The 16,501-nt window shown below is 33.7% G+C and overlaps 1 protein-coding gene across 10 annotated transcripts; it reads right to left on the bottom strand.

Annotated features, from left to right (window-relative positions):
- Positions 1–335: 335 nt before the first annotated feature.
- On the bottom strand, positions 336–15,818 carry LOC106753637 (myosin-1). Of its 10 annotated transcripts, none has more exons than XM_022777588.1 (25): positions 15,407–15,818; positions 14,986–15,109; positions 14,426–14,813; positions 12,692–12,793; positions 12,472–12,615; positions 12,227–12,377; positions 12,089–12,116; positions 10,277–10,442; positions 8,756–8,819; positions 8,614–8,627; positions 8,336–8,420; positions 7,707–7,810; positions 7,464–7,602; positions 6,653–6,771; positions 5,893–6,045; positions 5,693–5,782; positions 5,499–5,576; positions 4,455–4,613; positions 3,749–3,955; positions 2,594–2,799; positions 2,369–2,504; positions 2,017–2,146; positions 1,782–1,928; positions 1,486–1,553; positions 336–1,369 (listed from the first exon to the last, which is right to left on the bottom strand). In XM_022777588.1, exons 3-25 carry the CDS (start codon positions 14,792–14,794, stop codon positions 710–712), a joined length of 3,519 nt encoding a protein of 1,172 aa, XP_022633309.1. In that variant the 5' UTR covers positions 14,795–14,813; positions 14,986–15,109; positions 15,407–15,818; the 3' UTR covers positions 336–709. The 10 variants fall into 10 exon arrangements, with proteins under 10 accessions (XP_022633309.1, XP_022633310.1, XP_014490954.1 ...); XM_022777589.1 differs by having other exon boundaries at positions 14,426–14,810; XM_014635468.2 differs by having other exon boundaries at positions 15,517–15,818.
- Positions 15,819–16,501: the final 683 nt, after the last annotated feature.

Here is a 16,501-nt window from a genome sequence, read left to right as displayed (position 1 = left end):
AAATTCCCAGGATTTTGGATTAGACAATAGTTTCCTTGTGAGTTGAGATTGTCCATCTTATATGAAGAGAGCAACGGAACTCAGACAATAGACAATTTTCCTTGACAGAGTAGCTATGTACGGTAGGTTCCGGATTCGTCCATATTCTGAGTTATTGGATTTGGTGGAGTGAATCATGTGAGATATTTCTGGAAAACCAAACCACAAACTTGGTGGGAAAATTTTTTCTAGAATATATGAAGAATTAGAAGATGATAATATATAGTAATAAGTTAAACCAAACGATTCCCGACGTAATCCGAAAACGTGCTTCATCATGATAGTGACATTACCTCTTCTCTTTGCAATAACAAAACTGCATCAATAGCTATGGATTCTCATCATACACAAGAATATCAATTTTTACAAATTTTGCAGGGCCAACAAACTGCTTACTGTATATTACATTTGGGGCCTCAAGAAATTTGACAAGCAATGGGCATCAGCCATATACATCTCACTCAGACATTACTAATAAAGGTGGCTAGCAACAACTAACCCAACTACAGTAAATTCATTCATCCTAACACTCCTATCCTATCCTTTCCTATTGTATTTTCCTCACTCTCGGATATATAATTGGCAATGCACTAAAAAAAGTGCATAGACCAAAGCCGAACCTTTAAAAATTAGAATTAAAGATAAATTTAAACTTCAAAGAAAAAAAAACTCAATTTATCCGTGTACTGTTCCTTCTTCCCCACCACTTTTTCTTCATTTTCTCAAGTGCGCCATCTTCATTGCCAAGTTTATTTAAAATGACTTTTGTTTCACGTAGTCTAGCCCCATAATCCTTTTTCCAAGCTTCAAACATTTGTTTTAACCTCCTAAGCTCTTGATCTGGGCTTAAACTTGCTTCTATCTGACCAGATTTTACCTCAACCAAGAACTTGGCATCATCACCAAATACTTGACTCCGATGCTCGAATTCTTCAGCCAGCCTACTTATAACACTTAAACCAGCACTCGTTGATCTTGCCCCGTTGCTTTCTTGGCGTCTGTGATTACCTCCTACGTCCCAGCTGTAATCCCTCTCATCACTTGCATTAACAGATGCATCTGAATTTCTTTCAGAGTCATCAATTGCAAGGCTTTTCTTTGCAATGGAGAGGCTAGACTGTAGGGATCTCATTTGTTTCTGCCACACTTCTTCCATGGATTTCATCTTTAATTCATATTCAGACCATCTGCTCTCATATTGCTGGAGTCGTTGACGTACGATGTCATTTTCTTCTTCTTTGTCTCTCAAGGCTGCTTCAGCCTGAAGTACCCGGCGCTGTAATTCGGCCAGGAAAGATGACTTAACCAGAACCTCATCTGTTTCTTTCATCTGTTTCGAAGTTCATGATTGTCAAAATCACAAAGATGGTGTCTTTACAAGCTGAATATAATATAAAACATAAGAGTCTACATATTTTAGTTTCTAAACTATGGGAAAGAGAATACCTTCATGTCTCCAGATTTCAAAAATCCAATATTTCCTGAGCATCTTCTGACCAACCAACCCCGAATAACTGCAAAAGGTAGGTCCAATAAAATTGTGAAAAACTATTAACAGCACGCCATTGAAAAGGCTGGTGTCTGGATTCCAACAAAAAATATCATTTTTATGTAAACTATCTTGGCTTAATTCCCCATTTATTCTTGAAAAAGAGAAATGGTGTTATCTTTAACAGCCTTAATTTGAATATCCCATACAACAAAAATTGGTATGTCTTAGAATTGATCATCTATAATCTTACCTGCTTGTATGACTGTTGCCGCATCACTAATACTCTTCATTCTGTTTCTCGCAAATACTGCTTTCACGTGCTTCTGTATAGTAACAGCAGCTCTATGCCTCTTCAGTAAAGCTGAATACTCCTTTCTGGTTTTGTGCCCCCTAATGACTACATGAATAGGCAAGGCGTGTTCATTTCTTTAAAATTTTCGGCACTAAACATGACTTAAAGAATAAGGTAGTGGAAAAGAATATACATGACTGCAAAGTACTGATTCCCCCCTGAAGCTCCTTGAGAGAACGACGAGCTTGGTGACCCCTAAAACAACTTTGTACACGTAAAATACCATGGAGGGTACGATTTCTAGTATCTTCAAGCACACCGATCTGCAATGCCGTCAAGCATCATAAGTTGGAATATATTTAAAATAAATTACGCTCCTACAACTTTCATAAAGGAAATCAATTGCAGGTATAAATAGAACTACAAACTATAAAATATAATTCAATCTAACACCAAATCACTAAAGCACATGGAGTTAGTATAAGATCTTTTGGGGGATCTGAGAAAAAAGTTGTATAGAATTCAAAAACTTAATCATATATTACCTGTCCTGTTCGGAAAAATAATTTCGTGTAGCCAACTTGATACATCTCAGGCAAAATATTAAACTGATGAAGAATTGCAACTGACACACTAAGTGGATCCTGAGATGCAACATTATCAAGGAGGAGAAAACCATATCTGATTCAATGCACCGATAAAGAAAAAGGTTAGACATGTGCAAAACCAATTCTGGTTCCTCTAAATCACCAGTTTTTCTGTCATTATACCTTCTGGCAAACTTTTGGTGAGACATTCTTGTTGGAAAACCTGATCTTGATATTCGAACTACTTCAAGGACCCCACAACATCTCAGCTGTTGCAATACAAGCCCTTGCTCATAAGATTCAGGAGATTGGAGATTATTTGGTTTAATACAGCGAATAAAATGTGGAGTAGTGCTTTCTAGTCGTTGCATCAACAGGAACAATTGGCCCTGGACACCAACAGAAAATAATTTTAATATCAAATAAAGTGCAATAAACATCAATATCTATGAAAATGAATATTTAAGTAGCTTTTAGTAGTGGGGAAAGACGATTCATCTACCTTCCAAATAATACATGGTTTAATTATTATTCATTCAAAACAATGAAAGAAATAATAAGAGTAAACTAAATACTAGATTGCCAATTCTCTTTGATGGAAGTTCCATAACTAGAGATAAGACCAATTTAAAGTATATATGTGAGCTTCCAACACTCCCTCACGTCAAAATATATATATCTCATGTATGGGACTAGACATTATACTTCAACATGAGAAGGTCTATGAAATTAGGTTTAAAGTCCACTCTTAACACTCTTCTCCTTTTCCTATCTTTTTGTTAGAACAATTTGTACCGTTACATAATCTAGGAAATTAGGTGATTGATTCCTAATAATTAGTTGTTTTTAATATAATTGATTCTATAAAACAGTATAAATACATACTGTGTGGTCTGCATTAGACATCCAATACATTCAAAACATATACAATTCTATAGTTTTGCTAAATGTTTAAGTAAAAGGAAGAGATTAACAATTTGAAGTAGAACTCGTGTAATCCATTTCTAGCAATTTCAATCTATGGTTTTTCCTGTTAAATTTGATTGTTTGCTTCACTTCCCATTTTGGCCATTTATCAAGTGATTTTATGATTTTTCTCAATAGAAAATTGGTGAATTGTTTGGATCTGAAGTGAACAACAAAATTATTAACTACCAAGGGATTGGAATTGACCTAACTTCCCCTAAATAGTGATTTTCGCCTTATTTTCTGGAGTAAGAATTCCCATACGAGTGATAGATTACAATGTGCAATCCTATATACTTGTAGATCACACATCACTTAGATTCTTTTGTGAAAAATGAAGTTTTTTATCACTTCATGATTAAGGTACTGTACCTTGAATTTTGTTGCAACACTTAGCTTTTGGGAATCTGCCCCACCTGACTTGTGCAAGGGACCAACTACTGGTTTATCAGACTGAGTGAGCATATGAGATGCAAATATTTGAGGAAGAGGGCATGTGCATGAGGATAGAAGTTGGATGGAATCCAAGTGCAATAGGTCTCTATTCTTCTCCAGAAATCCAGTTGTATCATAGGTTACCTGAGTGGAGCAACAAGTAGAACTATCAAACAGTCAGGTCATATGAATAAACTAAAATAAATAAGAAATGAGTAACCCTCTAAGGACAATTATTGCATTTGGGAGTTCAAAATATTTAGTATGAAATATCGATAAAGCAATAGTTAACTAATATCACAATTCAAATTTGGTATAGTAATCTTACTATTAATATTCTCCTTAAAACCTAGACATATCACACATTACAAATATCACAAGGTTAAATTGATTGTCCATGTAAACATACCGACAGATTTTAAACATATATATTGAGAGGAATGCTAGCAACACCCACTTTAACACATTCCTTACTATAGGTTGACTTTGAATGTCTAGTGGGACCCATTAAATTGGCAATACAACAACTAAATAATTGTCACACATGAATTTCAACTTCTGTAGTAAAGTGTGTTGACAAGTGCACGTCAAAGATTATGTTGCCAGCATTTCTCATTCCTGTAGAACATGATCAGAATAATACCTGCCCAGCATAATGGTGAACAGTAAAGGCTTGGTCTCTTTCTCCTTTGAAACATGAATTAGAATTCAAATGCTGCTTAAGCTTGTTGGCAAATGTTAAATCTGTGCCATTTGGAAAAGTGGATTCTTCATCTAACAGGGACAACAACCCCAGTGGCCTCTGCAAATATATCAGAAGTCACGTTTAAGTCACAAGATTTCCAGTCTTTAATCATGAATGTCAGAATACCCACAGCAAGGAATTAAAGTGTAGTTGCCATAAGAAGGGCACAGTTTCTGATCAAGAATGTTGGAATAACCACAGCAAGGAATAAAAGTTTAGTTGCCACAACAACTACACTCTTTGTTGTTGGAAGTCTCGTATCGACTAGTGATAATACCAGTTTAGAGTATATATATAGATGCAAACCTCACCTAACAAGTTAGTTTTGTAAGATTGAATTAAATTTAAAGTCCACTTCTTAACTCTTGCTATGGAATCCCACACAGGCAAAAGGATGCAGCATTGGAAGAGAATCAGGCAAAGGAAGATGTTGGTACTGTTTTTGCAGGAAAAAAATGAAGAGGCTTCTCTAGGCTCAAAAAATGGATCAGATTATTGATACTATACCAAGCTTTGCTAATTGTGTGTCTAGAACAGTACAACAAAGAACATGTATCTATGTATGTACAAAATAACGAATACGATAATACAGTGATAAAAGTAATTAATTACAACCCCAAAATTTAGGAAGGAGTCTACAAGTGTTACATCTAATATAAACATGTTTCGACCAAGCTTCAGAATATATAGAACTTATTAAATCAAAGCATGAAAAACAATCACATATATTTCCCTTTGTAAGTCATATTTTTCTTTTACACTGCATATGTTGATATATACAAGACATGACAAAATGACATAAATTTCTTTGAGCATACAAGCCCGACATATCCTACCAAGCTTAACTAACTAGATAACATTTTCCCACAGAAATCATTCAATTATCAAGCACACTGGAGATTATGCAGTAAAGAAGTCAGGGGGAACTAAGATATTTTGTACCTTCTCAAAAAGATTAAGGCAGTCTTGGTTGTCTTCAAATTCAACTTTAGCCCAGTCAATGCCATCTTGGATATATTCCTTAAAGCAACAATCCACAAGCATAAACAGATATTTCGATTTCCAGAGGTATTCAATATTGTATTTCATTTAAGGTACTAGGACATTCAATAATTGTTCAAGCGTGGGATATATACCTCCTGTTCTAACTTGAATAAATGACGATTGAAATGTTGCTGTAATCTCTCATTAGCATAATTTATGCAGAACTGCTCAAAACTGTTTCTCTGCAGGCATAAAAAGGTATAGCATCAATAAAGCCATAATATTCAATATGCCAACAGGTTGAAGACGGTAAGATAAGTAATGAAGTAGGCAAGGTTTAATGTAAACATACATTGAAAGATTCAAAGCCGTAGATATCTAGAATACTGATTGATCTGCCTGTACGTCTTTTGCCAACAGCAAGTGATTTATTTATCTGTTCAACCAACCAATCAAACAGGCATGCATATATTGACTTTGCCAAAGCATCTCTTGCATCAATTGCCTGTAAGACAAACAATGTATTATTTGAGATATTGAGAAAGAAAAAATGTATCAATATGATTCCATGATGCACTTAACAAATCAAAGGTGTGTTGAGGATACTGATTAAGAAAAATGTTAACATCAAATATACCCCAGAAAAGAAAAAAAAAATATCATGATGGTGTGCAGTTCAGTATGTAGAGTCTCAAATGCAGACACTATATCCATTTTCTTTTATTTTGTTAAGTATAAACAGCTATTTCCAAACGACTGAAGGTATAGAACGTACATTGTACTTATAGAGACTCCAAAATGAACACTGTCTTGCACAGGCGCAGGAGCAATACCAAGACCTTAAACATGATCCATGCATTTTAAGTAACCAATGGGCTTCATTATAACAGGATTAATGCCCCATGAATACATGAATTGTTCACATTCAAAAGCTGAATAGAACTCCCAAGAAAATCAAAACAAGTTAATGTTCGTCACCAACAATTTGGCATATGCACACGCAGAAATGCAGTACAACTTCATGTTCCAAATATTTCTAGTAACTAGGAAGTCACAATTTTTCCATCCATAGTTTTAGACCAAGGTAAAGTTTAGCATGACAGTTATTTTACCTGTGATAATGTCAACTTTTGGACAATATTATCATTACCAACTTTCATCTTGCGAGTAGATAGAGTCAACTTGAGATCTTCAATGTCACAGCCTATCAATTTGGCTACATGGAACAGACCTATAAGAACCAGAGAAAAGGTCACTTCTAACACATATTGAATAACTTGAAACACATTAAGGCATCTAAAACATGTTAAAAACATATGTACCAAAAATTAGACATGAAATTGTAAATAGAAATTATCAGATCAAAATGAAATCAAGTCACTGTTACAGCAGAAAATTTAAATGACGGTTCAGTGTCAAGGATCAATTCTCCTAAGACCTTAAGATGTCCAGTAATGGATGACGAATTTCTTTATAAGACAATGCAAAGTGCCTCTTGTATTGGGCTAAAATTCAAATTTTACCTAGAAGAACAGGTACAAGGATCAAATTCCTGATCCTATCCACCGGCTCATAGACTTTAATACCATATTAAAATCATATGGTTTAGATAAGGAACAAAAAAGGGGAGATCAAACACTACATAAGATACAAATTGATAAAGTAAATGATATCATATTGATATAGTTCCTACTCTATATTATTATTGCTGAAATTATGAGATTTTAGGGAAGCGATACAAAAAGAAATGAAAAACTGAATTTGTAATAGATTTATGACAATGTGCTGTTATGTTGATGAGTTAAATAATATCTTCACAAAATCTAGAGCACTAACCCGTCTTTAAAATGTTGGCATGTTCTATAATATGTTAATAATACAATTAGGTAGACGTTGTCAGTAGAAGCTTTGAAAATTTCTTACCCTCATCTTCTACGGCTTGAACATGATTTTCATTATCAATTACAACAAAAGATATGTTTCCCAACCATAATACAGCAGCAAGCATTGCAAATACATTCTCCTGGTCTTCTTTACTAATGTGAACAACATCAAGAGCTTCCTGGAAGTTGGCAATAGTATATTTGTTTTTGTGTCAAGCAGAAGTAACAAATCATTCAAGAGTCTATGGAGGCAGATCATCTTTAAACTACAAAGATAGTGTACCATGACTGAGCGAAACTCTTCTGCATCATTAATACCAGTAATTGAATAACAATTGCTCTGCCTCAGATATTTATAATCTTCTGCATTTTGTAGGTTTAGTTTCCCTGAATTATAAATCAAACAAACCATTAAATAGAAGGTCAAATATTATAGAGAAGAACACAACATTAAATGTTACAGACTAGACAAACACAAGTACCAAGCTTATGTCAGCTGCGTTCCAGTTTTCAATTGTTTTCATTAAGTTGTTAGTTAATGTTATCAGTGTTTCCATAGTTAAAAAGAGATCAAAACCGCTAGTTGGAAGCATAAAATAAGAGTTATTGGATTAAAAATTAAGCAATAAATTGGGAACAACGTGCATGTTTGGGTTTTGATAGTAAAATAGTTTATTGTAAAATTATTATTCTTATCAAACAATTAGTTGAAAAAGAGAACTTCTGAAGTTTTGAGCTTGGAATCATATTAGCCACATTGTACATCGCCATTGTATGTGGGTTCAAATAGAAGATTTTCATTTCCAAGGAATAATTTGTTTCTCCATTGACAATATAGAGACTTAAAAACTGTCCACAATATGCAACAAACATATTAGCAGAGGTGAAAAAGTATTATAAAATAGTAATTACCCCTTAGAGATGGAGGTGCACCAGCACATAGCTGATAAAATATATGATAGGATCTTTCCCCTTCATTGCACTGGACTACTCTAGACTGTTCACATACCAAATAAAACTAGTGTTAACTGATGCAACACGAGCACAATGTAAAACCAAAAATACTTAGAAATGTATTATAAAACCATTAGTAATGTGTCTCCACCTAGAAGTCTAAGCCTATGAGAGTTTCCTTTTAAGCCTATGAGAGAGTTGATGCATAACAAAAAATAGCTCTGAAGAAGAATTACCTTTTCCAGCAAGACTGTTTTGGTCATCCAAGCAGAATCACATATTCGAACACAGATACAAACATTTACCACAATGGTTAGTTGCAAACTTTGGGTGGAAAAAAGACACATGGTTTCAACTTTTAAACAGAATAAAACCTACATGTTTGAATATTAGCACCGGAGATTTTTCCAGTTTCACTGAAGTGAATCTCAATGAGCTTTCCCTGTGACATTCAACCAAATGAAAAAAACTTTCAGAATCAAACGGAAATGGGACCACAGCTTAATATATAAAGAGAAGCACAACTAGAAGCTGTCAGCAACCCATATTACTAAATGCATTAAACATCATCAGCCAAAGTAGGTAACTGGCCTAGGCCTAATCTTGGGAAAGTGTAAAAAGTTAGGGGTATTTTGATATGATCTAGATGGGTCAATGTAATTTTGGATTTTCTTTATTATTTTTATTATGTTATTTTAAGCATGCGGCAAAATTGTCAAATGGGAAGATAAAAACTCACAGTGAATCATTCATGATCTCGTTGTAGGAAATAATGATGCATATAATAGGAATTAAATGCAACACTAGTGGGAACATTACAGACTACCCACGGGGAATTGATGTGGAATTTAGTGGGCCTTCTTACTTTCAATCTAAAAAAAGTGGATTTTGTATGGTAGGTACAAGTGTTGAATTTTCTGCTCAACTCAATGCATATCACAAATCATTTATTGATATTTTGTTTCATAAATGGAGAGGAAGTTGAAAAGAGAGCAAATATATAGGGATAAAGAGAGAATTATTGGAAAGACATGTTGTAATTATGATGAGAGAAAGAGCGATGGAGAAGAAGAAAAACAGAGAGCTAGAGCTAGTAGGAAAAAAAAATTAGAGAAGAAAAATAAATAAATGATAAGGAGTTCAGAGAAAATTAAATAAAAGAGAAAGAGTTTAGAGAAAAAAGAAATAAAAGAAAAGAAATTGAGGGAAAAGGAAATTCGAGAAAAAAAGATAGAAGGAAAGGGGAAAAGGAGAAAAGAAGTGACATATATTGTTTTGACCATTCAACAATGTGAGGAACATTATTCGGTATCAATCAATAAATCAAGAGGGATCAATATAATTTTGAGTTCTTTCTTCTTAATTTCAATTTTTATTATGTTTTTTTAATTTGGCAGCTGAAATATCACATGGGAAGATAGAAACTGATTTCATTGTAGGAAATAATGACGCATATAATAGGAATTAAATGCAACACTAGTGGGATTTAATTACTAATGGACCTTAAACACTACTTAGCGGGAATTAACCCAATTTTTCATTTTCTCATCAGTAATTATATTAACCCCGCTAGATTATAACATATTTGGCCAAAACACATGGGACAAAAGTAATTGAGAGATGTGGGAGATTGCTAGTCAGTTAGATATGTAGGAAAGAGAATTCTGGAGAGGAATATGCTGATAAAAAAATGGAGATGAATATAGGGGAAATTTTTTTGATGTAATCTTCAAAGGGTCATCCATTCTCGGTGTTATCATTAGCATACATCACAATACTACACATTCAATCCCGTACATCAACTGTTTCTACTGTTTCTGTGACCTGAGTGAGGGAATGTATCAGCCATTCACAGGAATGCCAACTTAAAGAATTAACATCATGAGTCAGGAATCTTACAAAACGACTTGAGTTGTCATTTCTCAATGTTTTTGCATTACCAAAGGCTTCTAATATTGGATTAGTCTTCAAGATTTCGTACTCTATTCCACTTCCACCACCAAGGGCAGCCAAGTACTGCATTGCTATTTTTGCTGTCTCAGTCTTCCCTGCTCCACTCTCACCACTGAAAAGTTGCATGTTAACTATTACTAAAGGTCCCAACTCAAACACAAGCAATCAAGGTGCATGCAAGATTGAAATCCAATAAAGAGCCTGTCATTAACGAAAAAAAAATTCTACAAACAGCAGGAAGAAGCCATTTTACATCCATTAAAATGTTACCCAGGATGGAAAAATAAGTTTTTATGTTGTCTCTATCCAATAAGTTGAAACTCGACTATACAAAATTTACATCATATAAATGACAGAGGGAAATGAGAAAGAAGAATTGAAGGAACAAAGTGCACCAAATAACAGAGACACAATTATAGAAATTCTGCAACTCGGGCATTTTAAAGTCAAAACCAAATCCAGGTATCTAGGCAGTTGAAAGCCAGAAGATAAAAAAGTAAAATACAATGTCATATATATCAAATCCAATCTATGAACAACTAGAGATTGTAAGGTTTCTTGTCACTTGTTTCTATTTCTTTAAGGGAGTGGAGTTAGCATGACACAAACAATTAAAGAAATTTTGCAACTCGGGAATTTTAAAGTCAACCAAATCCATGACTTGACACTCAGAAGAAAAAAAAAAACTATAAGAAAATGTCATAAATATGAAATTCAATCTATGAACAACTAGGGATTGTAAGGTTTCTTGTCACTTGTTTCTATTTAAGGGAGTGGAGTTTGCATGACCTGGCTCAGCCTACAACCCAGCCTAATTTTAACAGGTTTTCAAATTTTAAAATCATTCCAGATACATTTTGGGGGCAAATAACGGTTATGCTTCTAGTTGTCTCAATCTGGTTTAGTTTCCTATATTCTTTTAAAAAAGTGTAAGTATTTTTAAAAATTGCATATTATCCATAAAAGTATTTTATTTGATAAACAATATTTTGTCCAATATGATTTTGTATTTATAATGATACTTTTTATTTTAAAATATGTATTGTAAATTTATTTCAAGTTTTATCCTTCTTTTATCTATTATCTAACTATACATATTGTTAAAATTATATATTGTTTAAAAAGTCAGGTTGAATCGGTTATAAAATCTAATTCAGGTTGGGTTCAGAATCAAACAAAACACCCTGGTCAAACCTTTGGGCCATGTAAGGACAAACCTAACACCGTTTGTTGTGGATTGGGGGATTTCTGTATGGAAACTGGAATATTATGAATATGTATGGACAGATAAGCTTTCCAGAAAAAAATCTGGAAGACTAAGAAAATGAAATTAAAACAATTAATAACTCAAGCGGTTTCTTCCTAAATGCTCTTTAAATATTGCTAATTGATTGAGTAGGTTGGAAGTATTTTAACCGAGATCTCCTTTTTTATACGTTCCATACCTCACTTGGTCAGACTAACTTCTTGGAGAAATTACCAATCCGAGATTCAGAGTAGTTTTGAAAAAAATTAAAATATTAGTTAATTATTCAGAAATTATCTGTCCGTAAATAAAAATGCAATAATCATGACAAGTTTCAGTTTAGAATTTAAATACAAGAGTGAAACTTAAGACTAGTATTCATATTCATATAAATTACAATAGATATAATAAACAAACATTAAATTAAAGAAGCTTATAAAAAAGACCATAAATACAGTTGTAATTAGCAGAGACACTCATAAAAATAAAAATTCACAAAAAGAATTGCTGACCTTATAATTATAGATTGATTTACTTCGTCTGGAAGGAAAACAGACCAAGAGTCAGCAACTTCTTATAAAATAAATGTAAGTGGTCTTGCATACTAAAGTTGCAACTATGAACGTAGATATAAAGAAACAAAAATTTACCCCGTATCATTTCTCGGATGGCTGTGTCTGTTATTGCATATACATGAGGGCTTTCAATTGCTTTACGCTTGTAGGCTTCAATATAATCATTACCATATAGAGGAACTTTCTTAAATGGATTTATTGCAACCAAAACAGGCCCTGCTTTTGTCTGAATTGTATATAGTCATACACATAAATACATAAGAAGTTATGATCATGAAACAAATTGTTGAGGAAAACGTTAAAGAGACATAATGACTTACATAAATCATGTTTTGATTGTATCTATATTGCAGGTTGTATAAAACAGACGGTTCGTTTAAATAACTAAGTTGCATGAGGTCATCCACCCCATCAAGGATATCGGGATTTGCTGGCACTAAACTTTCTTCTTTCACTTTCAAAACCTATAATCAAGCCCACGAGTTAGAAAAGCCAAAAATGAAGATTACCACTCTTCAGAAATACTGTAATTTGTCTTACCTTTCCGTCAGACAGCGAAATGATGGACTCATTTCCAGAAGTTGATATCATCTTCCCCAGCTCCCAGTTCCCATTCGGAAGTTGAAACCAAGACTGAAGCTTCTGTAATAGTGAACTTCAGCAGTAAGGATAAGAAAAAATTTAAATTATCTAGTAATAAGGAATGGCTCAAATAAACTACAGACAATTGTCCTGATTTGCTTACATGGCATTCACTGTTTTGATATCTTAAGAGGAAAATGGCCAACACAGAAAAATTACATGGCCCCATAAAGCAAAATACACAGTAAACCATCAAAGAAACAAAAATAGAAATAACAAGGAACAGACATCTTTGTTTTGTTTCCAACTGGAATAGTGATTAACTGCCAATAATAGCAAATATTTAAATACATAAATTACTCATTACCAAGACAATTGACAAGAGATATAAGGAATTGAGTCAATAATATGAAAAACGTTCAGAGACTGAATAACGACTCTTCTTCAATTTTCAAACCCCAACATAAGGATATTCTGACAAAAGCAACACTAAATTAAAGATATATAGGATGACAAAAGAAGCACAGGATAGCCCCTAGCATTTAACGGCTTCCAGATTCATTGCAGCAAAGGTATTGGAAGGGAAATAAATATTCCATTTATGTAAAAACTATCTTTAAGGCTATTACCCCGGCATTGTGCTTATTAGCACATATGCACAGGAAAAAAGAGAGTTCTCTCAAATCAAAAGTAATGGATGTAATAGATATTCTTATAGATGCAACTTCCAAAAGAATAGAGACATTTTTTCTATAATTTTCTTAACTAATTACTGGTGCCAAAGCAAAATACACACAATAGTTTCTCCTCAGCTCTTTCTAATACTCGATATCCAACAATCCACATCAATCCAATTGAATATTTAAAAAGCTTCAAAGCCCAATGAAAAGGTACAAAAAATTGTCACAGTTTTAAAATAATTGACTTACCTAAGAAACATGTTGATGCAAGAGGAAGGGAAGCCTATTATGATGGTATTTTATGGTTTTGTTTTTGGTGATTTCATTGTGGGTTTTTTAGTTGTTTTACACAGTAAGTTGCCTCCAGTAGATTAGTTTGATTTTAGGAATTTTTTTTATTCCTGTTAAGGTGTTACCCATGGATTCTAAGTTATCTACTCCCATCTTTCGTCCCTTTTGACCAACATTTGTTTAGTATGTTTCAATATGCAATAAATTTTGACAATGATCTAAATGTACGTCCAACCAAAACTGACAGAATATGAACTTTCCTACCACTGTCTCCATCTTAGATAGCCAGCGTTAAGTAATCTTTTACAAACTAAAGTCAAATTTTAGTAAGAGGTTCTGCGAATGTTGCTACTTGTTAGCCGACTCTCATGGCTTTGGAAGCACACTCTGTAGCTATTATGGTAGATCACTACATCTATGCTAAAGGAAATATGTTCACAGAATACAAGTACTCTGAAGGTCCTGAATACAACTCTAAAAGATCATGTAAAAAACTACCATGTACAACATAATAATATAAATAATAACCTACAACAAACCCTAACAAAAATTGAACGTGCAAACGTCCAAATTAAAGACTTTTGATAAATACATCAATTTCTCGAACATTCTTTGAGAAAAATCAAGTTATTCATACAACTGAATAATTATATCACAGAAATCCTTAAGCACATTAAAAATTCAACCAGTGATTAAATTGAAATTCCTAAGCCAAAAGTACCTTTTTCGAAGAATAAGGAGTGGTATCACTCCACCTGCGTTCTCTGGAGGACATTGAAATTGATGGGAAGGACAGAGGAACGGTTTCAAGGTCTTCATCAGTAATGGACGATCTGCCTTCTAATGAAATACCTTTTCTGCTGTACGCTACATCCTCATCATAAAGACCCACGTCACCCGCATGGTTAAGAGCTTGCTCAGAAACCTCCCCTACCAAAGCACCGTTTTCCGGACTACTTGATCCAGTGGCATCACTGCTTCTCAATTTCGCATCTCCATGGTTTTCCATTTTACCAGAACTAATCTTGAATTCAGGAGGCAACGATTTGATGGAGTGGAGTGTAGGCATGACCTTGGATGTCACAGACATTTGCCCTTAAATAGCTCTGCTACAAGCCCACAACACAACCAAGCATAAGATAGATTTTCAAAATGCTGAAGTAAACGAATAGATAGATTTTCTTCCAAATAAATAAATAAAAGGGATCCCTTTTGCAACCAAAAGTGCCTCTCAAATTTTTTAACAAGGCCCCATTGAATGACTATTTCAGATAAACATACATAACATAATGGAGGGGACCATAGCTCAAGACACAGATTTTTGTGCTGCGTTGCTTGTGCCCATCCCTTAAAATTTGTCACTCACTCGCTCGCTAGCTCGCTCAACCTCATCCTAGCACCTAACCTGTAAAGCTCAAAACCATCAATTCAAGAAAGCAAAACCTTCACTTTAACCAAACCTAAAACTTTCCCGATCTGACACTCAAAACATTTTTCCAAAGTTCAAAGCCACCTCCATGCTTCAAACTAATTCAAAAACTCACAAACTAAAAATGCCGCCGCAACAGTTGCCCCGACAGATCCTCCGATTCCCCAAATCACGAAAACTAAAAAATCAACATCTAAAATCGCGAAAATTTAACAATCTTGCTTCCGAATTCTTGACTTGAGAAACCAGCAAAAACAAAAACTCGAACCTCACCCAAGAATTGAGCATGACAACTTTCCCATCCATCTGACGCTCAGTAACCAATTAAGCACAAAAGAAAAGAAAGAAGCAACAGAGAAAGCGGAGCTGGAAACAAACACCACCTAGTGAAGTTTCTTGACCGATCCAGAACCAGATACAATTAAAGAAACAAAGCTTGCTGAAAGTGTGAACGGAACTTCTGAAGAAGAAGAAGAAGAAGATCTTGGTGAAGAGTGATGATGATGGAGACGCAGTGATTGAAGAAGATTGTTGGCGTGTTGGTGTGAGTGAGAAGTTAGAGAACAATCTCTCTGACAAAAGGGATGTTTGTAATTGTTTGGTTTCCGAGAAAGTTGAGAGAGAAAATCAAAATTATTCATTCGCCATCCATCCACGCCTTCTGGAGAACAACCTACTTTTTCCCTTTCCTTTCTCTCTTTTTTAAATACCTATTTTTATTTATCATCATTTTTTTAATCTCAATTCTTACTTTTATAATAATAAAATTACATTTCCAATATTTATTACTCTTAAATTATACCAATTTGATGTATTCATTTGCATTTAAAACATTTTATCTTTCATTTATGCCATTTTTGTGGCGTTTATAATTTGATCCTTTTCTTTTTTCTTTAGCCAACCAATTTTGAAATTTGAAACAAAATTCAATGAATTGACGAAATTGACCCTCTGAGGCTTGACTTCTAATTTGGGAACTTTGCTAGTTAGCAATAGTGCCACACCGTCACCGTCCTACAATAAATTATCATTACCAAGCTAAAACACCATCATGCTAATTAATTATTCATTTAATTACACTTTAATTTCTAGCCATTGTGTAATTTTAATCATTAATTGTGTTATTTGAGTGTATAATCGTATCTTTCTTATCCTCTATCTCACAAAAAATTTCAACATTCATTTTTACTATGTTTAAACTTTTCATTACGAATACTTCAATCATAAAATGATGAAAGAAAATATCAAATTAATTTTTTCACAGATTTTTTTTCTTCTGATTGTTTACTTTTTTAATTTGTGCAAAACTTAATTTCTGTTTATAGAAGAAAAAAACTCGAATTTCAATTATATCCATATAATATCTAG

Source organism: Vigna radiata, unplaced genomic scaffold (genome assembly GCF_000741045.1).
Source record: "Vigna radiata var. radiata cultivar VC1973A unplaced genomic scaffold, Vradiata_ver6 scaffold_134, whole genome shotgun sequence".
Taxonomy (NCBI): Eukaryota; Viridiplantae; Streptophyta; class Magnoliopsida; order Fabales; family Fabaceae; genus Vigna; species Vigna radiata.
This window is presented reverse-complemented; position numbering and strand designations above follow the sequence as displayed.

Bases quoted from the DNA above. Each gene is read 5' to 3' on its own strand.
- LOC106753637 (XM_022777592.1), bottom strand. From the start codon at position 14,794: ATGTCTGTGACATCCAAGGTCATGCCTACACTCCACTCCATCAAATCG. The intron at 12,117-12,226 runs GTAAATTTTTGT...TTTTCCTTCCAG, and splicing joins CATCCGAGAAATGATACGGG to ACGAAGTAAATCAATCTATA. The intron at 7,603-7,706 runs GTACACTATCTT...GCCAACTTCCAG, and splicing joins AAGAGTTTCGCTCAGTCATG to GAAGCTCTTGATGTTGTTCA.